We start from the raw sequence: 26,700 nt of genomic DNA on the forward strand, positions 1-26,700 counted from the left end.
ACGCACAAAGGCCTCAGCACAAGACCAGGCACAAAGGAGAGCTCAGCCCAGGTTAACTCCCTTCCCTCCTCCTGTAGGACCATAGGTAAGAAATACAGTAAAGCTGTCCAGGCCATTTGCAAGAGAGAACTCAGTGTTTCTCAGCCTCAGAGTCACTAGGGGAACTTTTAAAACTCCGGATGTCTCAGCTTCACCCCCGGACTGAGTCAGACTCTGTAGGGATAGAGATTTTTAAAAGAAGCTCCACCTATCTGTGAAGGGACAGACCATTTACAGATGTGAGTATGCTGAGGGCCGAGGGTGAAGGGCAGACGACAGGCTGGTGGGGGGAGCACCCTGCTTCTTCCCAGCGCCCTCATTTGCTTTGACAGGACTCCTAACTTCACAAGAAGCCGAAGAGAGGGACGTGCTTGGTCAGAGGATGACACAGAGCTGGCCCAAGGTCACCACAGAGAGCTGCGGGGAGAGGCAGGGCCAGCGATAGAGCAGAGGTGGGGTTTCAGAACTCAGCTCAAGACTCTCAGACCCGGGGACCCCTGAACAAGCCCCCCCCGCCCCCCGCTAATCACCCTCTGTTTGACCTCCACAAGTTCCCTAACCAGCCTCGGCCTCAGTCTCCTCATCTGTAAAATGGGAGTAAATGTGCCTGCTGACGCATATGAGACAAGGCCAAACCTGCTCTCTGTAGAAGCCAAAGACTGTGGTCCCGGGGAGGAGAGGGGGTGTGTGAGAGTTCATGTGAGGACTCCACACCCATCTGCCTGCACGCAAGGCTCACTCTTGTCCCACACTCCCACCCTGCCCTGGCCACCATGCACTCACATCCACACTGGGCAGAGGGCAGGTCCCCCTAGGGGCCGGCACCCAGGAAGGCGCTCCGCCTGCAGCCCCAGCCCACAGCTACCTTGCCTGGCGCGCACTCAGTCCCATCCAGCGGGGGCCCCTTCTTGGTCTTGCAGAAGTACGGGTTGTCGGGGTGGCTGCACCACAGCTGCCTGCAGGCCTCGAAGGTCCTGAACTGTGCGGCAAGGGGGACGGGGTCACCGGGCTGGACTGGCCCTCCAGCTCTGGCAAGTTGTCCAGGGGAACCGACAGTGACAGAGAGGGGGCAGGGTGTGGGTGGGCGCTGGGCCAAATACTGCCAGGGAGGCAGGAGGGGCCCATCCAACCAGAGCCCCACACGTCCACCAGCTCAACTCCACCCCAAGTGCCAGTGGCCTCCAGCAACCCCACCGAGAAGAAGGTGCCAGCCACAGCTCACACGCCTCTGCTCTCCCCTCCAAGGCCTCCATTCTTGTCTTGCAGAGGCCACTCTGTCGCTGAGCAGGGACCAGGGTTTGAGGCTGTGATGAGGCTGGGTCTGCTGATGCCCCCTAAGCTCTGTGCCTGTCGGGGGCTTGGAGGGAGCTGCCAGTCTAGCCCAGACCCTGCAGCACCCAGAAAACGTTAGGACTCCCATCTCCCTCTTATATAAGGTTGGGGCGGTAGTTTAGTCGCTAAGTCATGTCCAATTCTTGCAATCCCATGGACTATATAGCCTGCCAGACTCCTTTGTCCATGGGATTTCCCAGGCAGGAATACTGGAGGGGGTTGCCATTTCCTCATATAAGGCTGGTAACCTTATATTTCACATTGTCTAGGGAAGCCTCAATCTCCTTTTCTCTATAATCCCCTGCCAGCCAAACTTATGTCCTACACACACACAGCCTCTGGGCATTGAAATCCCATTTCCCAGCTGCTGCTCCATCCTCAAAGCGGAGACCAGGTGTTCCAGTGTTGCCTGGGCCGGGCACAAGATTGCCACACACAGGGCCTTCAGGTCCTGCAGAGATGAGGAGGGGGCTACGTTCCTGGATGTGGGAGGTATGACGTACTCTAGGCACCAAGGCCTCACCCCTTGGGACATCCCCCTTGTCCTGGGATGTCCCCTTCTCTGAGCCTCTGCCTGGGCCCTGCTCAGTGGCTGTTTGATTCTCCCCTGGGGGGCTCAGCTGATTCCAGGCTCCAGGCTCTCCCTGCCTTGTCCTGCAGGGGAGGACGGAGTTCTGCTCCCTTGTATCTATCATCTCAGGCACAGGGCAGAGGATGGAGGGAGCATGCAACTGACCCCCTGGAGAGATTATTACGTGGGACACAGGAGAACTTCACCAGGGTGGGAAGTCTGCACCAAACATCCTCCCAAACATCCAGACAGCAGAGGGTGGCAACTGTTTCTCTACCAGCCCAGAGCTAGTACCTGATCTAACACACAGGCCACCTGGCAGATAAACCCCCCAGTGACCAGCCTGGCCTGCCAGGACCCGTCAGTGCCCACCCTCTGTGTTCTACTCTGTCCCCATCCTTCCAGGCGTTTTCCAGCCCCCACACACACTGACTCCCCACCCCTCCATGGGACTGGGTGCAGTGGGGACATAGCAGAAGGTGGTAGGGCCTAGACCCTGGTCATCCTGTAGTCCCCTATGGTGGCTCCATGAATGACCAGCCTGGGATCCAGGAGGCTGGCCTGGCATCCCAGCTGGCAGAGGCCATGGGAACTCACCGCCGAGCAGGTGTGGTACCCGGTGCCAAAGTCGAAGCGACACTGCTCATCCATTGAGTAGTCAATGCCAGGCAGCTCCGGGGGCTGGGGCCAGGCAGGCGCAAAGGGGTCATCAAGGAGACAGTCATAGGAACTGCCGGCAGAGGCAGGGAGTGAGCTGGGCGGCGCAGGAAGGCCCCATCTCTCCCTTCCCAGAGGAGGGGGCGGGAACCAAGCTAGGAAGGCCTGCAGGGACCCGCCTGCTGCTTTGTGCTGGTTGCTGCGCTCTCCAGGGAAAATGGACCACCCCACAGGTGCCCCTGCTTCCACTCATGACCATGTCTGGGCTCCAAGGCAAGGCTACCAGGGCCAGCCTTAGGCACGCAGCTCGTGGCTTCCTTATAGGGCCCATTTCACCCACATTACAGAGTTCACACCATGGCCCAGAATAAGGGCTGGCTCCCAGACAGTTTGAGGGCTCACTGCCCTGAGAGAGGAAGATAAATCAGCCCACCATGCAGGATGTATGCTGGGTCCTGGCCGATCGCTGCAGAGGTTAGTGACAGTATCTCTGCCGGCACCTACCCCACCCAAATCCACTCTGCACCCGTCCGTGGCCTTGAGCTCCAGAATCCAATACTCATCCTGGGCCTCCACGTTCCCGGAGGCCCAGGAACTGACCAGCAAAGCCGGACTGGAGCATGTGTCTGGGGTGGGATGGTGTTCTGAGGGGAGACAATGGGGGAGGCGGAGGGTGGAGGTGACCTACGGGAGGTAGCGGCTGAGCTCCAGCTTGCTGCAGCGAGACCAGTGGAAGCGGTGGAAGGCGGCCTGCACCAGGGGCGCCATGACACTGCCCAGGCTGGTCTCATCCGCACAGCCGTTCGCCTGACCGTCGTGCTCCATGCCGAGCCTGGAGGTGGGGGAGCAGAGAGGGCAGTCCTGAGTCACACCTGGGGAGCCCACCCCTGGGAAGACGAGCAGGTGGGCTGGAGACTCTGCCCTAACCAGGCTTCAGACTGTGCCTTTTGGCCTTAGGTTCCCCACTGTGCAGTGGGGAGAGCCACCCCACTGGATGGAAGCTGAGGCCCCACGTTGCCCCTCAATCAGGCTGAGCTCATTCTGCCCTCCAGTCCCCTCCTCAAACCCTCCCTAACGTCCTCACGCTCAAGCCCCACTCTGGCCCCAGGACACCCTTCCTGGCCCCCCCGCCCAGGGGCTGTCTGCCCACAGCAGGGGCCACCTGCACCACAGTTAACAAGTTGCACACCATCCACTGTCTTCCCTCCAAACCTGAGGCCTCGTGCGCAAGGACCAGTTTCATTCTGTTCAGTATGACTTGGCTTACAGCGCCCTCCCTGTGTACCAGCCTCCTTAGCTTCTTCTAGACCTGGCCTTACAGAGCTATGTGTGTGGTACCCACCTGCCATAATGGTAGTTTAAATGTAAAAGTTTGCTCTTCATAGTTAGTGTGCATGCTAAGGTACATCAGTCATGTCTGATTCTTCACGACCCCATGGACTGAAGCCCACCAGGCTCTTCTGCCCATAGGATGCTCCAGGCAAGAATACTAGAGTGGGTTGCTGTGCCTTCCACCAGGGGATCTTCCCAACCCAGGGATCAAACCCACATTGCTTATGTCTCCTGCATTGGCAGGTGTGTTCTTTACCACTAGCACCATCTGGGAAGCCCTTTGTAGTTAGTATGTAACACCGAAGCCCAAAGGTTCTAAATTCTTACACATTCCCAGATGTCTGCATCTGGCCTTGACCACTAGACAGACACGTGGGCCTCTAAGCTTGACCTTGTCTCTCTGTAGGCAGCGGCTCTGTGAGTGAAGAGTGCCCCCCACATACAGAAGACAAACTCCGGGCTCTAGAATATGTGGAAGTGTTGGCGGCCAGGGCAGGAAGGGCCCTCAGAGACTTCCCCAGTGTCAGCCTCTGTGTTGCAGCTGAGGAAACGAAGGCCCGAGAGAGGAGGTGCCACCCGCTCAGCGAAGGGCAGGGCTGGGGTGAAACCGTGGGGGCAGGCAGATGCGGAGAGGGGCATGGCTGACCGTGGGTGGCAGGCTTGCCCTCGCAGCTGGCCCACTCCTTCCCATGTCCTTCCAGCTGCAAAAAATGGCCCTCACTCTACGCCTTGGCTGGGGACAGGCAAGCTGGGAGCGTGTCCCTCAGCTCTGCCCTGGGGACAGACAAGGCCAGGAGGCGCGGCTGTGACAGGTGTGTGTCACCGCTGAACACTGGATGGTGGATTATTTATTTTCTCCCAGTACATAGTGTCTTGCATGCTTTTGTGTCCCATTCTCCACGGAAGCCCTATTTCTAGAACAGAGCCTGGCACACAACAGGTGTTCAAGAAATACTGGTTGACTGAATGAATGAATACACTCTAAACCAAACCCAGGTCCGAGGATCACGTAAGCCAGCCACCAGCCTGGCCCGAGTCCTGGACCTACATGCACCTGTTTAAGACAGACTCTGGCCAGCACTCCATATGCGAGCAGCAGGGAGGGCCTCGAGGGGTGACTGGACAGAGGCCACCCAGAGAGCACAGTGCTGCCTCTGAGGGGACACTGTCACTGAGCTGCCAAAGGCAGGGCCACGTCTGGTCTCCCACAGCCCTGGGATTTGGGGGCTGGGACCAAGGCAGACCCAGAATTGCTCTCTGGGCCCCGGGGCTCCCTCCCCCTTGGGGCAGCTCCTCTGGCATCTCCCAGGAGCCTGGGATGGGACTCAGAACTGGGACAAAATCTCCCATACCCACAGACTTCCTTGGGGCTCAAGGCACAGCCCACCCCCTCGGGGCTACTTACACGTGGCCAGTCTCGTGGGCCACCACAAAGGCTGAGGAGAAGCCGTCTTCGTGGTTGAGGGCACAGCTCCTCAGGGGGTGGCACATGCCGGTGACAGGCGCGTACCCTGCCGGGGACGGGGAGAGAGGGCAGAAAGAGGTCACAGGCAGATGAGGCAGGACACAACGAGGTCTGTGCTAAGCCAGCTACCACAGGCATGTCTGGATCGGGTCAGTGCCAGAGGGTCCCGGGAGGAAGAAGGATTCTTGCAACATCCCGCCCTGTATGTATGCAGCTGCAGTGTGGCACCTGGGCCAAGCTGCCCGCACATCCTTCCCTCCTGGCCTGCGGCTCCCTGTGCCTTCAGCCCCTCCTCTAAACAAGGCAGCGTGCCCAAGCCTGCACACACCCAGCTTCCAAGCTGCAGCCTTCCAGCCAGCCAGTTGGTCAGCTGACAAGCTCCACACATCTGTGCAGTGTGACCCCTGGCAGTGTTAGACACTATGGGGAGAATAGAGGAATCAGGTGCCAGCCCGCACTCCCATCCTACAGCACATCCACACCCGTGAGGAGCAGACAGTTTCGCAGGCAGACCAGGGTCAGGAGGTTACTTAGGGGTGGGCCTGGAGGGCTGGAGTTCCAGGAGCGCAGAGGGATGTGTGGGGATGCCTGGGAGGCATCCAAGGAATGGGTCTAATGGAAGGGGTTGAGGGGACCAGGGCATGACTTACGAGGGGCCTAGAGCTGGGGCTGGGGGAGAGGTGAGAGACTATGGGGAGGTGGGGGTGGACACGTGGAGGGGAAGACATGGGCAGAGTGAAGACACAACTGGGTAGGCTTCAGGAGACACGGGCAGTGCAGGGGGCCAGCACACAGTAGCCATGGTGAGGCCAGCACTGGCTGAGTGGCTTTGTGTGAGAGGCCTATGATCCAGGGGGCTGCGTCCCTGCCTCCCCAGGGCCTGTAATTGGCTGGGAAGGCAGCCTGGGCTGGGGAAGACCTCTGAAGAGGGGGCGATGGCAGAGAACGCTCCCTACCCAGGGCTTTCGGCCAGCCAGGACCAGACAGCTATTCTCTGTCTTCAGAACTGCCAAAACCCTTTCCTGAGATGGTCCTGGGGGTATAGAAGTTTCTGGGGTCCTGCCTGTCCTAGAGGTCCGGATGTGCTCAACAGCACATGCGAGCACATACATGTGTGGGTGTCTGTGTGCACATGTGTCTGGGCAGGAGTACACATTTGTCTGTACGTGTGTGTCAATCTGTGTGTGTACAAGCTCGCCTTGGGGATTTCAGGGATTCAGACAAGCAGATTTTATGGGTACAGGCTGACCCTCTTCTAGCACCAGGCCAGAAAACACTAAGAAGCCTTCAACTTGGTGCCTGGAGATCCAGTCTGAGTTTCCGCTCTGTCTCCTCTCTGCAGTGGGGCCTGGGCAAACCTTGCTGCCACTCTGGGCCTTGGTTTCCCCTTACGAAAAGCTAGGGGCAGGGGGAGGTGATCCAAGCTTCCTGAGTTTGCACAGGGCACTCAACCAGCCTCTATCACGGACACTGCATGCATCCCTCAGGCCTGTTAGCAGCCTGGGAACAGAGGACGGCAAATATACTACTATTTCCTCCACTCCACAGTCGGGAGAGTTCTGGGGATGAGTGAGCTCAGCTCACTGGGCTGCAGAGTCATGGATCAGCAGAGAGGGCAGGGCCTTCCTTCCAGAAGTCCACACTGGCCCTGTCGCAGGTTCCCCATGGCCAGCTCCTGAAGACGGAATGATTCAGTGTGGGCAGGAGCACCTTGAAGGTCACTGAGACCCTGGAGCAGCCAGGTCCCAGGACGGTGAGCACAGGGCCAGAGCCTGATGCCCAGCCAACTGCAGCTTCAACCAAAGCAGCAGGGACCAGAGCAGGACCCTTCACTCTCCCTGGTCCCTAAGAAACCACTGCAAAGCTTGCCCACCTGTCCAGCCAGGTTCTGCTCCAAAGTCCCAAGGATCTTTTTGTTGAAAAACATTTCTCCAATCCTCCTAGGGTGGCCCCAGAGAGCCTCAGCCCCTGCCCTGCGGCTGCACACACCTGGCCATGGCAAATACAGTACCTTGCATACCTGAGGGTCCGAAGTCCTGCCGAGTGAGGAAGACGACATGATCATGGTGCTCTGCGTGGCCAGGGTCCTGGCGCTGCTGAGAGTGGGCCCAGCGACACACCTGCTCCAGGCTGCGAGAGGGGTTCCCACGCTCGATCAGGCTCAGTGACTGTGGGCCCAGAGAGCAGGGTGGTTGGTCAGATCCCACAGACCACAACAGGTTCCCATCAGCAGGGGACACCGAGGCCCAAGTGATAGCAGCAGTGCAGGGTCACTGATTTTGGCTGCCCATCCTGCTTCAGGAACGTTCCTGTGCCAAGCCCCATGTCAGGACCCCTATCTGCTGAGAACTGATGATCTCTAACCCCTCAACAGTCAGGTGCTATTCTGAGCCTTTCCTCTCTACACTCATTGTCACTTAATTTTCACAGTAGCCTCTAGAGGAAAACTCTTGTTTTCACTCCCACATGGGGGAGAACAAGCAACAGAGCCTGGGGCCCAACCCTCACAGGACTTATCTTGGTCACTGTCATCTCTCTAAGCCCCACTTTCCCCATCGATTCAAGGAGTGGGACCTCCAGGTATAGGGACCAAGGACTGTCCATTTATCTGACTGGAGGGAAATTGTAAGTCCCACTTATCAACACCAGATGCCTCTGCCACTGAGACCTCATGGTCTCTGGGCTCTGATTCTGGAAATAAAATGTTTCCTATACACTGCCTCCCCTTCCCAACACCCTAGCTTGTCTGATGCTCTTGCCTCACACTCCATCTCCCTCCCAATCCTGCCTGCTGACAAAGAGGTTTACCTGTCGGTAGCCAACCATGATCAAGCGGACAAGGGCGATGTTTATGTGGACCCCCAGGGACTCATCGTGGTAAATCTCATCCACCTGCAAGAAGAGATGAGTGTATGGTGTTGGGAAAAGCCAGTGTTCATTAAAGACCCACTGAATACCAGGTACCTGACATGTTATCCTACTTCATCCTGATCGTGGCCTTATCCAGCAGGCATTTCCATCCTCAGATGAAGAAACTGAAGCAGAGGGAGGCAAGAGAAGCTGCCCAAGGACACACAGCTAATGAGCTGCAGAGCTGGGATTCAAATCCTGGCTGGCTGTATTCTAACACTGAGCTGTCTCCATAAAGCCAAAGTGGGAAGTGACCTGTTCTCAAACCCAGCAACTCAGACTCTCATCTTTTTATATCTCTGAAGAGGCCTTTCATATATGCCAATCAGCTCAGGTCACTCATCCTCACAGCCCTGTTTACCTTTCCCATGACCCCTGGCATCATCTGTTTGCTCTGTAATACCTGGGCACTCCTCTAGAGCAAATCCAGGGGGAATGTGCTCCAGGGCCTTGAACCAGAAGCTTTAGCAGGACTTGGAGCTCATTAAAAATGCAGTATTGGCCCCACCTCCTGAATCAGAGTCGGAGTTGGAACGAGCGCCCCAGTGATTCTCGGGGGAATCACTGATTCGCAGGCATTGTCAAGTGTGAGGAGAGGAGCAGCGCACTGGATTCCTCCCTTATCCCACAGGCTCAGGGACCTGTGGGGTGGTCCTGGCACAGTTCATCAAAGAACACAGCCCCTGTCCACTCGCCTGTTCAGGAAGTCCTGGAACCATGCCCATGACAGATGGACACCACCTCTGCTTGTCCATCTCCAAGGACAGGCAGCTCACCTGCTCCTAAAGTTGTCCATCTCCTGAGTGGTCCCACTAGACCACTCCAGCTTTTTTGTTTTAAATAACTTTTATTCCTGGATAGAAAATATTTCACTCTAAAAACTTTGAAAAGCAACTGCTGCTGCTAAGTCACTTCAGTCGTGTCCAACTCTGTGCAACCCCACAGACGGCAGCCCACCAGGCTCCCCCGTCCCTGGGATTCTCCAGGCAAGAACACTGGAGTGGGTTGCCATTTCCTTCTCCAATGTATCAAGTGAAAAGTGAAAGTGAAGTTGCCCAGTCGTGTCCGACTCTTAGCGACCCCATGGACTGCAGTCTACCAGGCTCCTCCAACTATCACCCCCCCCCAAAAAAAAAGAAAAGCAAAAAGTCAGAGGTGATCAGAAATGGAATAGTAACATGAAGCTCACCTCCTCCCATGTACATCAAAAATACATCTACATATGGAATGATTCTCACAGAATATCTACCAAACGTTGGCAGAAGACTCCCAGCCTCTGAAAGAGCAAGACAGTCTCATGGAACTGGGAAGGACAAAAAAGGAAAAACAAAACTGAGGAAGGAAGTAGAACTGGACCTGTGCCCCGTGGAGGAAGCTATTAAAGAGGGGAGTTTCCTGCACCTGGGAAGTCCCTCACCAGCAGGGAAGTCAACTGGGACAGAGGGGAAGCGTTGGAGCCTCGGAGGAGAACGCAGCAACTGGCTTAAAGCAGCTAGAATGGAAAGAAACCTGTACATACGGTCAGTATCATCACTCTGCCCTCCCCAGCCTGAGACACGTGGCCACCAGTGTGGACAGGGGCTGGGTGCAGAAGCTTGGGCTTTGGAGATCGGGCCTGGGGAGGGGACGGGGGTGGGCTATGAGCAAAGGGGCTAGAGTTTGGTGTGACCCCATCTGAGGGTTTATGCAGAGGAGGCCTGGGCTTCCTTAGAGACCAGGTGCCACTGTATGGGCAGTGCACAGGAAGAGGGGCAAAACACCATATAGCCTTTTTCCCTACATGAGCTCTCAGGCGGCAGGACATTACCTACAGGAGCTCCAGGGGTGTGTGTAAGCCGCCATTACTGCTCCCCTTCCCCCTAGACTTCAGGCGCATTCACATGCCTCTACAATCCTCCCCAACACCTTGCCCCAAGCTTTAGGAGCTGTCTCAAGCCACTGCTTTCACCTCTCAGGCTCCAGAAGTGGTCGCAGACTCCCTCTGCTCCCATGGCATGCTCCAGGGGCACGTGTGAGCTGCACTGCCACAGAGAACCCCATGACCAGCCACCAAAAGCTACATCTGCACATCCCCATCAAGGAGATAATGGCCAGCACACACTGAGGAAAGAGGTGACAGGCATCCCTACTAAAAACAACCCTTGCACCAAAAATATTAAACCCACACAAGCTACACAGGGATGTTCCCACATATAAATGGCCCTCTAAGACCACAGTAGATAATTGTTTCTCCTAAACTCACAGAATAAGAGAAATAGAAGCAAAATGAAGAAGCAGAAGAAACATTCCCAGTTAAGACCAAGATAATTCCCCTGAAAGAACAAACAATGAAAGGTAATAATAACCCTGTGTACGAGACAGCAAAAGAGACACCGATGTATAGATCAGTCTTATGGACTCTGTGGGAGAGGGAGAGGGTGGGGAGATTTGGGAGAATAGCATTGAAACATGTATAATATCATGTATGAAACGAGTCACCAGTCCGGGTTTGATGCATGATACTGGATGCTTGGGGCTGGTGCACTGGGACGACCCAGAGGAAGGGTAGGGGAGGGAGGAGGGAGGAGGGTTCAGGATGGGGAATGCGGGTTTACCTGTGGCAGATTCATTTCGATATTTGGCAAAACTAATACAATATTGTAAAGTTTAAAAATAAAATAAAATTTAAAAAAAAAGAACAAACAATGAAACAGACCTCTTGAATCTAATAGACATTGACTTCAAAAAGGAGATACTGAATGAATTAAGAAAGGCTACTGACAGAAATTCAGTTCAGTTCAGTTCAGTTGCTCAGTCGTGTCTGACTCTTTGCGACCCCATGAATCACAGCACGCCAGGCCTCCCTGTCCATCACCAACTCCCGGAGTTCACTCAAACTCACGCCATCAAGTCAGTGATGCCATCCAGCCATCTCATCCTCTGTTGTCCCCTTCTCCTCCTGCCCCCAATCCCTCCCAGCATCAGGGTCTTTTCCAATGAGTCAACTCTTTGTATGAGGTGGCCAAAGTATTGGAGTTTCAGCTTCAGCATCAGTCCTTCCAAAGAAATCCCAGGACTGATCTCCTTTAGGATGGACTGGTTGGATCTCCTTGCAGTCCAAGGGACTCTCAAGAGTCTTCTCCAACACCACAGTTCAAAAGCATGAATGACAGAAATTCAGAGTACTGTAAATAGGAACTAGAAACTATAAAGAGGAACCAAGAAAAATAAAGCTCATTTGCTGAGATGAAAGTGAACTAAAGGCAATGAATAGCAGAATAAACAATGCAGAATAACAAATAAATGAGCTAGAAGACAGAATGATGGAAATCACCCAATAAGGACAGTAGACAGAAAGCAAAATTTTAAAAAAATGAAAGCAATATAAAACAACTATGAGATAAAATAAGACATGCCAACTGATACATAATTGGGATTCTAGAAGGTGAAGAAAGAAAAAAAGGGATTAAAAATGTACTTGAAGAAATTATGCCTAAAAACTTGCAAACCAAAAGACAGAAACATATCCAGGTATAGGAAGCACAGAGGGTCCCAAACAAGGTAAACCCAAACATACCTATACAAAGATATAATAAAAATGGAAAAAGTTAAAGAGAGGAGTCTAAAGGCAGCAAGAGAAAAGCACAGAATTAATTATAAGGGAATCCCCATAAAGCTATCACTTGATTTTTCTACAGAAATATTGCAGACCAGAAGGGAGAGGCAAGATATATGCAAAGTCCTGAAGGGAAAAAAAATCTGCAATCTACCCAACAATATTATTATTTAGAATAGAAGAAGAAAGAAAAAATTTCTCAGATAGGCAAAATCTAAAAGAATATAGCAACACTAAACTTACTCCAAAGGAAATATTAATAAGTCTCCTCTAAATAGAAAAGAAGTAAGAATACACAGGAAAGATGGGACTTCCCTGGTGGTCCAGTTGCTAAGACTCCATGCTCCCAAAGCAGGGAACCTGGGTTCAATCCCTGGCCAGGGAACTAGATCCCACATGCTGCAACTAAGTCCCAGTGCAGCCAAATAAATAAGTAAATAAATATTTGTTTAAAAAAAGAATATACAGGAAAGAGAAAATCACAATTGGAAAGCAAATCACCTAAGTAAGACAGTACACAAATTTAAAAAAGAAAAAAATTTCTGTGGAAGCAATGATAACCACAATTAACAGCAAAAGGATGACCATGAAGATGTAAAAAAGGTCATCAAAATCATAAAATGTGGGGGAGGAGAGTTAGAAATGTTGATTTTTTTCATTTCTTAGAATGTGTTTAAGCCTGTAAGACTATCAGTCTAAGGCAAGTAAACACAGGATAGAGTTAATATACTCGAAAAAAGGGTAACCACAAATCAAAAATATGCAATAGAGTCACAAAAACTAAAAGGAAGAGAACATAAGTGTAATACGAAAGAAAATCAACAGTCCACAAAAGGAAAAACAAATAAAGGGATAGACAAGAAATATAAAATCAACAGGAAAACAAGATTTAAATGGCAATAAATACATATCTATTCATTCAAATGTCAGTGGACTAAATGCTCCAGTCAAAAAATACAGGCTGACAGACTGGATAAAAAAACAAGCACTACAATATGCTGCCTACAAGAGACCCACTTCAGGGCAAAGGACACACAGAGGTTGAAAGTGAGGGGGTACAGAAAGGTATTTTTTGAAAACAGAAATTAAAAGAAAGTGGGGGTCACAATACTCATATCAGACAAAATAGACTCTAAAGCACAGACTATAAAGAAGGGCAGTATATAATGATAAAAGGATCAATACAAGGAGAGGATCTTACACTTGTCAACAAAAATGCACTTAATATCCGAGCTCCTAAACGTGTAAAACAAATAGTAACAGACATAAGTGGAAAAAAAGACAAGAATACAAAAATGGTAGGAGACTTTAGCACCCCATTCACATCAATGGACAGATCTTCTAGACAAAAAGTCAATAAGACAGCACATATCCTAAATGATACAATAAAACATACTTAATGGATATTTTCAGGATATTACATCCAAAAAAAGCACAGAATACACATTCTTTTCAAGTGCATAAGGAACATTCTCTAGGACTGACCACATAAAAGGACACAAAACAAGCCTCAACAAATTTAAGGATATAGAAGTTATCTCAGGCATCTCTTCTGACCACAATGGCAGGAAACCAGAAATCAGTCACAGGAAAAAAGAGAGGAAAAAACAATTACATGGAGACTAAACAATATGCTACTAAAAAAAACAATGGGTCAACGATGAAGTCAAGGAGGACATTTTAAAATATCTTGAGACAAAAAACAATGAAAACACAACCATACCAAATCTGTGGGATGCAGCAAAAGCAGTTCTAGATGGAAGTTCACAGTGATATAAGCTTTCCTCAAAAAAATGAGAAAAATCTCAAATAAACAAGCTAATCTACCACTTATAAGAATTAGAAAAAGAAGAACAAACAAAACCTAAAGTCAGAAGAAAGGAGGAGTAATAAAGATCCGAGAGAAAATAAAACAGAGAGAAAGGAAAACAATGAAATCAAGAGGCAATTCTTTGAAAGGGTAAACAAGATTGACAAACCTCTGACCAGGCTCGTCAAGAAGAAAAGAGAGAACTCAGATAAACAAAAAAGAAATGAAAAAGGAAACTAACAACCACTATTGCAGAAAAAAAAAAACAACATATGAGAATACTATGAACAATTATATGTCAACAAATTCAATAACCCAGAAGAAATGGACAAGTATGTAGAAACATACAGCCCACCAAAATTGAATCAAGAAGAAATATATAATTTAAAAAGACCAGTCACTAGAGGTGAAATAGAATTTTAAAACTCTCTACAAACAAAAGCCCAGAACCAGATGGCTTCAAGGCAAATTATACAAAACATTCAAAGAAGAATCTATACTGATCCCTCTCAAACTCTTCCCAAAAAGTTGAGGAGGAGGGAAAACTCCCAAAGACATTCTATGAAGCAACCACCACTATGATACCAAAACCACAAAAGACACCACCAAAAAATAAAATTATGGGCGGTGTCATTGATGAATATAAATGCAAAAATTCTCAACAAAATATTAATGGGATGAATCCAGCAACATATAAAAAATCATATACTACAACCAAGCAGGATTCATCACCCCAAGTTCACAAGGATGGTTCCATATATACATATTAATCAATGTGATACACCACTTAAACAATAGACAAAAACCACATGATCATCTCAATAAATACAGAAAAAGCACTAGACAAACCACTCATGATAAACATCCTTACCAAAGTGGGTACAGAGGGAATCTCTCTCTACATAGAAAAAACTATTTATGATGAACCCACAGTGAAACGCTGATAGCCTTGCTACTAAAATTTGGAACAAGATAAGGATGCCCACTCTCACCTCTTCCACTCAACATAGTATTGGAAGTCCTATCCACAGTTATAAGACAAGAAAAATAAACAAAAGATATCCAAATTGGAAGGCAAAAGGTAAAACTGTCATTATATGCAGATGACATGATTCTATATACTCTAAAGACTCCACACAAAAGCTATTAAAACTGATAACTGAATCCAGTAAGGTAGCAAGATACAAGATTAACATACAGAAACTGGCTGCGTTTCTTTACATTAATAATTAAATATCAGAAAGGGAATGTAAAAAAAACCCAATAACGTTCAAAATCACACCCCCAAAAATAAAATACTTAGGAATAAATCTGACCAAGGAGGTGAAATAATTATATGCCGAGAACTCTAAATCATTAACAAAGGAGACTGAAGATGATTCAAAGAAATGGAAAGAAGCAAAATGCTCTTGGATTGGAATAATTAATATTGTTAAAATGGCCACACTACCCAATGCAAACTACAGATTCCATGCCATCCTTATTAAACTGCCTATGATGTTTTTCACAGAACTAGAACAAACAATCCAAATTAAACTTACATGGAACCATAAAAGACCTGGAATTGCCAAAGTAATCCTAAAGATAAAGAGCAAAACAGGAGATAAAACCCTCCCAGACATCAGACAACACTATAGATCTACAGTAATCAAAACAGCATGGTATTGGCACAAAAAAGACATACAGATCAGTGGAACAGAATCGAGATCCCAGAAACAAACCCACATACCTACTGTCAATTAATCTTGAACAAAGGAGGGTCCTAATCAAGCTTACAAGCTTTTGCACAGCAAAGTATATTATTAACAAAAAAAAGAAAAGACAACCTACAGAATAGGAGAAAATATTTGTAAACAATGAGATTGACAAAGGCTTAATTTTCAAAATAAACAAACAACTCATACAACAACAAAAAAACATTATCAAAAAAAAATGGGCAGAAGACCTAACCAGACATTTCTCCAAAGAAGAAATACAAATAATACATACATGAAAAGATCTCAACACTGCTAATTATTACAGAAATGCAAATCAAAACTACAACGAGGTACCACCTCACAACAGTCGGAATGCCCATCAATGAAAAGTCTGTAAATAACAAATGGTGGAGAGGATGTGGGGAAAAGGGAGCCCTCCTACACTGTTGGTTGGAATGCAAGTTGGTACAGCCACTATGAAAACAGTATGGAGGTTCTTCAGAAAACTAAAAATAGAAAGACCACATGATACAGCGATCATTTCACTCCTGGGCATATATCTGGACAAAACTATAATCCCAAAAGATACATGCACCGCACTATGTTCATAGCAACACTAATCGCAACAGCCAAGACATGGAAACAATCTAAATGTCCATCAACAGATGAATGGATAAAGAAGATGTGGTACACACACACACACACACACAGGAATGCTACTCAGCCACTGAAAATGAAATAATGCCATGTGCAGCAACATGGATGGATCTGGAGATTATCACTTTAAATTAAGTCAGACAAAGACAAATACCATATGATATCACTTACATGTGGCGTCTAAAATATAACACAAATGAACTCATCTATGAAACAGAAACAGACTCAGACTTAGAGAACAGATTTGTGGTTGCCAAGGGGGAGGGGGTTGGGGGAGGGACGGAGTAGGAGGTTGGTGTTAGTAGATATACGCTATTATATATGGAATGATGGACAAGATCCTATGGTACAGCACAGAGAACTATATTCAATATCCTATGATAAATCATAATAGAAAAGAATATTTTAAAAAAGAATGTATATATATATGTGTGTGTGTGTGTGTGTAACTGAACCACTTTGCCATACAGCAGAAATATAACACTGTAAATCAACTATTCTTCAATTAAAAAAAGAAGCTCCCAAGTTAGAAAAAATAAGAAAAAAATACCTAAGTCTCCCATTAGTATCAACCAGATATATACTAAGTACCATTAACACAGCTTCCTGCCACACACGTGTATGCATGTGTCATTTTACAAAATTAGAATAATACTGAATATACTTCTTGCAAATTTCCTTATTTCATGAAACATCATTCTGTGGATTTAAAGCATCACCTCTAATGCCTACATGTGATGAGCATGTAACTACTCCCCTAGGAGAAGTGGCTTATCCAGGAGGAGAAATGATATGTTCACTGAGTCAGTGTCAGTACCCAGCAGTGCAGCTACCAGGAGTCAGAGTCCTGGGTTTCATCCCCAGCACTGCCCCTTAGCAGCTGGGTGGCTTGGGGCATGTCAGGTGACTCCTTCAGTTCAGTTCAGTCGCTCAGTCGTGTCCAACTCTTTGCAACCCCATGAATTGCAGCACGCCAGGCCTCCCTGTCCATCACCAACTCCTGGAGTTCACTCAAACTCATGTCCATCGAGTCGGTGATGCCATCCAGCCATCTCATCCTCGGTCTTCCCCTTCTCCTCCTGCCCCCAATCCCTCCCAGCAGCAGGGTCTTTTCTGATGAGTCAACTCTTCGCATGAGGTGGCCAAAGTATCGGGGTTTCAGCTTTAACATCAGTCCTTCCAGTGAACATCCAGGACTGATTTCCTTTAGGATGGACTGGTTGGATCTCCTTGCAGTCCAAGGAACTAAGAGAGTCTTCTCCAACACCACAGTTCAAAAGCATCAATTCTTCGGCGCTCAGCTTTCTTCACAGTCCAACTCTCACATCCATACATGACCACTGGAAAAACCATAGCCTTGACTAGACGGACCTTTGTTGGCAAAGTAAGAATCTCTGTTCCTGTAGAATGGGGACCATAATGGCTGTCATGGGGCTGGCATGTGGATGCTCATGCCAACTCAATATCTGGGGATGATGAGTGAGCACCACAGGCAGAGAGGCCCATGGGTATGGTCAGTGATGGAACAGAAGTGGAACCCAGCCTCTGAGTCTTGCCAGCATGGCTTCCTGGGAGTGAGGATGGAGATTTGTGCATGACCCTGTTCTCACCACTTTACCCCGCCATGCCCTTCAGCTCATGAGCAAAGGAACCAGCCTACAATCCACAAAGGGATTGCTGTCCAGCAGATGGAGGAGGAACGGCATGGCCAACCCCTCACATGCGAGTTCCTTGGGGATGGGAAGGTGGGGACGGGGACCAGAGATCTGTTCCTGTGCTGATGCACCCCTCCTTGTCCTCCTCACAAGGACAGAGCCTGTGAGCACAGAGCTGCAGCAGCAGAAGCCCGGGCACCATGGAGCCCCAGCCCACTCTCCCAACCATAAGAGGTGCCAGCATCAGGCTTCCCCCTTGCCTGGCACCCATGTCTGGACCCAGTTAGGACCAGAGACCAGTGCCTGCTGCGGGACAGCAGGCCCCCCAATCCCCAGCACACATAACAGTGGACAGTGCGATGGGCGGGGGGACCTCCCTCCACCCTCCTCCCCTCTCTGGCAGGAGCAGAGACATCATGGGAGCCAAGTGCTCAAATGCATAAACGGATGACATCCTTCTCCACTGCTTGCCCATGACTCATCCTAGGAGACCATGAACATGTATTCTACCTCACAGGATTTCAACCTGAGGACTCTGATGACTCACTGAAATGATATTCAAGCAGCAATAGGATGACACAAAAAACCCCAGCATCTCAGCCCCTGCAACACCCTACAGGGCCTTCCCACCACACAAGGGCATGGCTGGTGTCTCAGACCCCACTGATGTGCGCTGTAAGAGTGCAACCACGGATGGGGTGATAAGCAATGCACGCTCCACACAGCCATCTCTGGGCACCTTGTATACACATGTAAATCCACCAGTGACCCCAGGACAGGGAGAGCGCAACTAAGATCCCACAAGCTTCGTGGTAACATGGCCAAAGGAAAAAAAAACTAGAGTACCCAGGCCACTGCCTTCCTGCCCCCCTCTCTCCAAAGTGGACCAGTCAGAGTGCTGCCAGAATCCTTCCACGTGACTCATTTGTGTCCCTCATTCAACATGCCAACCTCGCCAATCAAAGGCTGCAGTGAGCCCTGCTCTAACACTGCATCTCCAGGCTGGCAAGCTGGGAGAGAGGGGGCTGCTGTTCTCTGTGCAGGATGGAGAATCAGAGCCAAGTGTTTGATACAGGTGGGAGGTTGAATGGCACTTCCTGACACAAAGTCCCAGTCCCAGGTCACTGTCCTAAATGCAAATGCAGAGCAAGTAGGAAGGGACATGCCATCTGGAGAGACCCCTCGGTGCTCTGGAATAATCTGGACACTAAAGGGACAGACAGGTGTACCAAGCCCTTGGTGCAGATCCCTCATGCTCCACCCCAGGGGTCAGGAGAGAGGAAGACAGTGAGTGTGGGAAGAAGATCCTTGACTGAGAAGGTCATCAACTCTTCACAGGAGATGGGCAGAGGCTTGATGTAGGGGTAGGGAAGTCAGGAACTACATGAAGCCACCATGACAGCCCCGAAGTTATTGGCAATCAAGGTAACTGAGGCCCCCTCCACATGACGGGGAGCTTCTTCCTAGCCCGTCAAGGCACTCTTGGCCCTTAGAAAGTTCCCCATGCCATGAGACCCATTCAGTCTTCCTGTGCACCTCCCCCACTGGCCTCAAGTCTCCCTCTTGAGCGCATCGGCTCCACTCCTGGGGACAGACAGTGACCACAGTCTCTCAGGAATTTGCCTCCAAGCTCACATCAGTCAAAGAGAATGTCTTACAGGCAGCAAGAGAGAAAGAAGACAAGCCACAAACTAAGGAAGGACCACTGTGTTGGGAGTAGGTTTTCAACAGTAACAAGGGAGACCCTGAAGTAACACCATCAAAGCACCAAGAAACCATCAACCTAGGATCCTGGACCCAGCAAACCATCTTCTAAGAACCATGATGAAATGAAGACATTAGCAAGTACAAGAAAACACACAGGCACATGGACCCCACTAAAGGATCCATAGGAAAGGAAGATGGAAAATGAACTCTGTCTCCGAAGACAGCCTAAGTACAAGACTGGATGAAGAGTTTTGAGGCTGTGATAGGCGCATGGTTCAGCAATGAGAGACAGTCTGATCTTTTCTTAGATTAAATAAGGATAATGAAAAGAAAGCAGCTAAATTTTCTCTCTTATTCCCCCCTCCGAAAGTAGGGTTGGCCTTGCCATTTTAGGTCCCCCAGTCCGACTGTCTCTGGGGCTCTGGCTCATGTATACACATCCCTCTTGGCCCTTGAGTGGGACCTCAGTGACTTTGATTCAGCTGTAGCTATGCTGACACTCTGCACAGGACAAGGAGGTGGCTGGACATGACTGCCATGCTCAGCAGAACTGCAGAGGCTGCCAGGCACATGGGTTCCACCCACAGCCCTGAGCTGGTGCTGGAGCCCCAGAGAGAGGGTGAGGCTGCCTGAGTGGCCCAGGACCCCAGCCTTCTGGCACACACACAGGGCTGCTCCCCAACAGGCTCTGGCCTGGCTGTGCACTCAAGGCCTGGCTCTGTCAGCCTCTGCCCCTCACGACTACTCCTCAAATGCCAGAGGTGAGGCCAACAAGCCAGCTCAGGGGAGATCAGGAATTGCTTCCCGTGGTTGTACACACAAGCATGATTGCTCCAAGACACACCCATGGAGCAGAAAAGAACACTGTGTCTGGTCTCCCTGCTCCCCGCACCTCGGCCAAATTCAAGGTCATCTGCTAAGACCCCCTCAGTTTAGAGTTCTACATAACATACTGGTCTGGGATGGCTATTGGTTGTGTACGAGAAAAACAAGGAAAGGTCAAGACTCTTTCTAATCAAGGGGAGACAAAACCACAGAACTCTGGTCACTCAACACATACAATGCATCAGGCACCATGCTGAGGGCACTCTTCCAGAGGCAGGAATTATTCTTGTTTCACACATGAGAAATCCAAGGCTCTGAGAGGTTAAGTAAGTAACTTGCCCAAGGTCACCCAGCTAGAAAGTGGGAGGGCCGGGATCAAATCTTTGTGGCTATTAGCCACTATACACAGCGGCTATCCAGAACCAGTTTCAGTGGCAGGCTGGCTGGGGTGGTGGTAAAGATGAAGGGAGGGGTTTTCTATGTCCAGTGAACAGTCACACAATCCAGTGAACAGTCAGGGTTTGTTGTAAAAACCCTTTCTCTGCTCTCCTGTAACCCTGCATGGCCAGGCCTCCCAAGGGCCTTGTGGTCAAGCCCAGGGAGTAGGAAGAAGGGAAGGAGGGTCTACTGGGTGGGAGCTCTGCCCGAAGGCAGGCTCAGACTCAGGGTGCCTGCAGCAGAAATGCCCAAGTTTCAGCCCACGGTTGGATGGGGAGAGCTAAGCCCTGGGGAGCCCATGTGAGTAGGCCTTCTCTTCTGCATCAAGCTGGCAGCTGGCAGCCTTTCCTTCTGGACCAAGCTAAGATGGGCTTCTCCTCCTTCCTTCCAGCAGAGATGGTTCCTGGCAAACCCCAAGGGGGCCAACCTCACTCCTAGGGACCATTGCTTCTGAGGGGTTACAGAGCACAGTGTCTACCTACTGCTTGGCTGCTAGGTCCAGCAGGGCTCCACAGGGAGGGGCAATGTGGAAAAAGCCCATCCCTGGGATCTCAGGACTGCCACCCAAGGGCTGACACAGCCCACAGTTCCCAGCATCATCTCCGCAAACCCTCCCAGCAACCTGCCTGGAAAGAAGTCATAATCCTTCTTTCCTTTTAAATCAATATACTTCAAATTTTAGAATAGCTTCAAATTTTCAGAAAAGCAGCATGGAGAGTGCGGAGCTAACTGTGATTAATATCTGCCATGACTATGATACATTTGTCACCATGCACGAACCAATACTGACATACTCTGTGTGTGTGTGATAGTCGTTCAGTCGTGTCCAACTCTTTGTGACCCCATGGACTGTAGCCCACCAGGCTCCTCTGTCCATGGGATTTTCCAGGCAAGAATACTGGAGTGGGTTGCCATTCCCTTCTCCAATGGATCTTCCTAACCCAGGGATCGAACCCAGGTCTCCTACATTGCAGGCAGATTCTTTACTGCCTGAGCTACCAGGGAATTACTTACTAACATCCGTATTTTTTCCAATTTTCCTAATATATGGGTGTTGTCCCTTTTTTGGGCTCCAGGATCCCATCCAGGTCAGCACATTGCATTTAGTCATTTTATCTCCTTCTCGGATGGCAAGGAGATCAAACAAGTCAATCCTAAAGGAAACCAACCCTGAATATTCATTGGAAGGACTGATGCTGAAGCTGAAGCTCCAATACTTTGGCCACCAGATGGGAAGAGTCAACTCATTGGAAAAGACCCTGATGCTGGGAAAGATTGAAGGCAGGAGGAGAAGAGGATGACAGAGGACAAGATGGTTGGATGGCATCACCAACTCAACAGACATGAGTTTGAGCAAACTCTGGGAGATGGTGATGGACAGGGAAACCTGGTGTGCTGCAGTCCATGGGGTGGCAGAGTTGGACACAATTTGGCCACTGAACAACGACAATTAACATCTCCTTTGGCTGCTCCAGGCTGTTTCTCCTTTCTGATGTCCCTCAGACTTTCCTGGTTTTTGATGGCCTAAATGGTTTCTAGGAATATTGGTTAACTATTTTGCAGCCGCTCCTTCAATTTGGGTATGTCTGATGTTTTCTTCATGGTTAGACTGAGGATATGGATTCAGGGAAGAAGACCACAGAGGTGAGCACCCTCATCACATTATGTCACAAGTACAGGCTGTGGGACTTGCCTGGTGGTCCAGGGGTTGAGACTCTGTGCTTCCACTGCGGGGGGCATGGGTTCGGTCTTGGTGGGGGAACTAAGATACCACGTGCCACGTGGCATGGCAAAAAAGAATGTGTACTACAAACACGACATCACTGTTGACGTGGACCTTGACCATCTGCAGAGAAGCTGCTTGCCAGCTCTGCAGAGTCACTACCTGCCCTGCCACTCAGTCCGGCTTCCATACTCTGCTCTTCAGAAGGAAATCACTATGCACCGTCCACATCTGAGGAGCAGGGAGTTAAAACCCAACTCCTCGAGGGCAGAGGATCTACATCAGTGATTTGAAATTCCTCTGCAGATATTTGTTTCTTCTTCTCCATTTATTTATGTATTCAATCATTCATTTATCAGTATGGACTTGTGGATATTTATTTTATACTCTGGGTTATAATTCAACACCTCATTGCTTATTTTATTGCTGGAACTGTCCCAGCTTTAGCCATCAGGAGCTCTTTCACTTGGCTCCTGTCCTTTTAACACATGCCCATCATTTTTGGCTTGGGGGTCTTGAGGGGTACTTCCTTACTTTCTGGTATTACAAGATGCTCATCTTGGGTAATCTCTGCCCTAATTCTAGAGTCAGCCATTCCTCCAAGGAGCTCCAAGGAAAAAGGTACGCTATCCATGTTCTCATGGCCAGAAAAGCCAGCCCAAAGTGATGGAGGCACTTATCTATGGGCAGCAACCGTAGACAACACACAACTGTAGCAACCACAGTTGAAATTCAAGGCCAGCCCCCGCTCATGTGCCTACCGAGGCCCCCCAGTGCCTCTGAACCCGAAGCAAGCAGCATTGCTTAAAGGCAGAGGAATAGCAACAGTAACACTTCTGGCTCTTTCTCAATCCTGGGCCCTGGGGCCAGCTCTACTGTCCCTCAAGCTCTAACCTTTCTAGCAAAAGGGCATGTGGTAACTGCAGACGAGGCGCTTCAATGCATGCTGCATCTCATGAGGCTAGGATGCTTGTCCTCCCTGTTTACGGCTGTAGAAGGCCAAACGGCAGTTCTGGTGTATTGCTACTGCCTGTTCTAGCAAGAGTCTCTTGTTATTCCTGGTGGTTTCATAGGATACTGCAATCCATCAACATTTCAGATAATGAACTGTTCAGGGACTATCTGAGGAAGGTATGTGAACCATAGTTGTCTGAAAACTTGCATTGCCACCTTCTGGTAGGATCAAGAAAACACCATGTGGATTCATCCCTGGGCTTTCTATTTTGTTCCATTGATCTGTATTTCTGTCTTTGTGCCAGTACCATACTGTCTTGATGACTGTGGCTTTGTAGTAGAGCCTGAAGTCAGGCAGGTTGATTCCTCCAGTTCCATTCTTCTTTCTCAAGATTGCTTTGGCTTTTCGAGGTTTTTTGTATATCCATACAAATTGTGAGATTATTTGTTCTAGTTCTATGAAAAATACTGTTGGTAGCTTGATAGGGATTGCATTGAATCTATAGATTGCTTTGGGTAATATATTCATTTTCACTATATTGAATCTTCCAACCCATGAGCATGGTATATTTCTCCATCTATTTGTGTCATCTCTTATTTCTTTTATCAGTATTTTATAGTTTTCTATATATAGGTCTTTTGTTTTTCAATTCAGTTCAGTTCAATTGCTCAGTCATGTCCGACCCTTTGCGACCCCATGAATCACAGCACGCCAGGCCTCCCTGTCCATCACCATCTCCAGGAGTTCACTCAAACTCATGTCCATCGAGTCGGTGATGCCATCCAGCCATCTCATCCTCTGTCATCCCCTTCTCCTCCTGCCCCCAATCCCTCCCAGCATCAGAGTCTTTTCCAATGAGTCAACTCTTCACATGAGGTGGCCAAAGTACTGGAGTTTCAGCTTTAGCATCAGTCCTTCCAAAGAACACCCAGGACTCATCTCCTTTAGAATGGACTGGTTGGATCTCCTTGCAGTCCAAGGGACTTTCAAGAGTCTTCTCCAACACCACAGTTCAAAAGCATCAATTCTTCGGCGCTCAGCTTTCTTCACAGTCCAACTCTCACATCCATACATGACCATTGGAAAAACCATAGCCTTGACTAAACGGACCTTTGTTGGCAAAGTAATGTCTCTGCTTTTCAATATGCTATCTAGGTTGGTCATAACTTTTCTTCCAAGGAGTAAGCGTCTTTTATGCAATCACCATCTGCAGTGATTTTGTAGCCCAAAAAGACAAAATCTTACACTTTCCACTGTTTCCCCATCTATTTATTCCTAAGTATTTTATTCTTTTCATTGCAATGGTGAATGGAATTGTTTCCTTAATTTCTCTGTTTTCTCATTGTTAGTGTATAGGAATGCAAAGGATTTCTGTGTGTTAATTTTATATACTGCAACTTTACTATATTCATTGATCAGCTCTAGTAATTTTCTGGTGGTGTCTTTAGGGTTTTCTATGTAGAGGATCATGTAATCTGCAGTGAGAGTTTTACTTCTTTTCAATCTGGATTCCTTTTATTTCTTTTTCTTCTGTAATTGCTGTGGCCAAAACTTCCAAAACTATGCTGAATAGTAGTGGTGAGAGTAGGCACCCTTGTCTTGTTCCTGACTTTAGGGGAAATGCTTTCAATTTTTCACCACTGAGGATAATGTTTGCTGTGGGTTTATCATATATAGCTTTTATTATGTTGAGGTATGTTCCTTCTATGCCTGCTTTCTGGAGGGTATTTATCATAAATGGATATTGAATTTTGTCAAAGGCTTTCTCTGCATCTATTGAGATAATCATGTGGTTTTTATCTTTCAATTTGTTAATGTGGTGTATCACATTGATTGATTTGCAAATATTAAAGAATCCTTGCATCCCTGGGATAAAGCCCACTTGGTCATGATGTATGATCTTTTTAATGTGTTGTTGGATTCTGTTTTCTAGAATTTTGTTGAGGATTTTTACATCTATGTTCATCAGTGATATTGCCCTAGAGTTTTCTCTTTTTGTAGCATCTTTGTCTGGTTTTGGTATTAGGGTGATGGTGGCCTCATAGAATGAGTTTGGCAGTTTACCTTCCTCTGCAATTTTCTGGAAGTTTGAGTAGGATAGCTGTTAGCTCTTCTCTAAGTTTTTGGTAGAATTCACCTGTGAAGCCAGATAAGTACATGCACCTATAGACACCTTATCTTTGACAAAGGAGGCAAGAAAATACAATGGAGAAAAAACAATCTCTTTAACAAGTGGTGCTGGGAAAACTGGTCAACCACTTGTAAAAGAATGAAACTAGAACACTTTCTAACACCATACACAAAAATAAACTCAAAATGGATTAAAGATCTAAATGTAAAACCAGAAACTATAAAACTCCTAGAGGAAAACATAGGTAAAACACTCTCTGATATAAATCTCTGCAGGATCCTCTATGACTCACCTCCCAGAGTAATGGAAATAAAAGCAAAAACAAACAAATGGGAACTAACTAAACTTAAAAGCTTTTACACAATGAAGGAAACTATAGGCAAGGTGAAAAGACAGCCTTCAGAATGGGAGAAAATAATAGCAAATGAAGCAACTGACAAAGAATTAATCTCAAAAATATACAAGCAGCTCATGCAGCTCAATACCAGAAAAATAAACGACCCAATCAAAAAATGGGCCAAAGAACTAAACAGAGATTTCTCCAAAGAAGACATACAGATGGCTAACAAACACATGAAAAGATGCTCAACATCACTCATTATCAGAGAAATGCAAATCCAAACCACAATGAGGTACTATCTCACACAAGTCAGAATGGCTGCTATCCAAGTCTACAAGCAATAAATGCTGGAGAGGATGTGGAGAAAAGGGAACCCTCTTACATTGTTGGTGGGAATGCAAACTAGTACAGCCATGGAGAACAGTGCGGAGATTCCTTAAAAAAACTGAAAATAGAACTGCCTTATGACCCAGAAATCCCACTGCTGGGCATACACACCGAAGAAAGCAGAATTGAAAGAGACACATGTACCCCAATGTTCATTGCAGCACTATTTATAATAGCCAGGACATGGAAGCAACCTAGATGTCCATCAGCAGAAAAATGGATAAGAAAGCTGTGGTACATATACACAATGGAATAATACTCAGCTATTAAAAGGAATGCATTTGAATCAGTTCTAATGAGGCAGATGAAACTGGAGCCTATTATACAGAGTGAAGTAAGTCAAAAAGAAAAACACCAATACAGTATATTAACGCATATACATGGAATTTAGAAAGATGTAATGGTGACATTATATGCGAGACAGCAAAAGAGATACAGAGATAAAGAACAGACTTTTGGACTCTGTGGGAGAAG

The 26,700-nt window shown here is 48.2% G+C and overlaps 1 protein-coding gene across 2 annotated transcripts in view; it reads right to left on the bottom strand.

The window, feature by feature from the left end:
- ADAMTS14 (ADAM metallopeptidase with thrombospondin type 1 motif 14) overlaps positions 1–26,700 on the bottom strand; it is a 95,504-nt gene that overhangs the window by 23,448 nt on the left and 45,356 nt on the right. The window contains exons 5-10 of one of the 2 annotated variants that reach the window (XM_070364598.1): positions 8,205–8,288; positions 7,417–7,564; positions 5,337–5,442; positions 3,288–3,431; positions 2,540–2,672; positions 905–1,018 (exon numbers count right to left, since the gene is read on the bottom strand). In XM_070364598.1, coding sequence (XP_070220699.1) covers positions 905–1,018; positions 2,540–2,672; positions 3,288–3,431; positions 5,337–5,442; positions 7,417–7,564; positions 8,205–8,288 — 729 coding nt within the window. Of the gene's footprint in view, positions 1–904; positions 1,019–2,539; positions 2,673–3,287; positions 3,432–5,336; positions 5,443–7,407; positions 7,565–8,204; positions 8,289–26,700 lie in introns of both variants that reach the window. The other variant, XM_070364597.1, reaches the window with a different exon arrangement.

This window comes from Bos mutus, chromosome 28 (assembly GCF_027580195.1).
Source record: "Bos mutus isolate GX-2022 chromosome 28, NWIPB_WYAK_1.1, whole genome shotgun sequence".
Lineage (NCBI taxonomy): Eukaryota > Metazoa > Chordata > Mammalia > Artiodactyla > Bovidae > Bos > Bos mutus.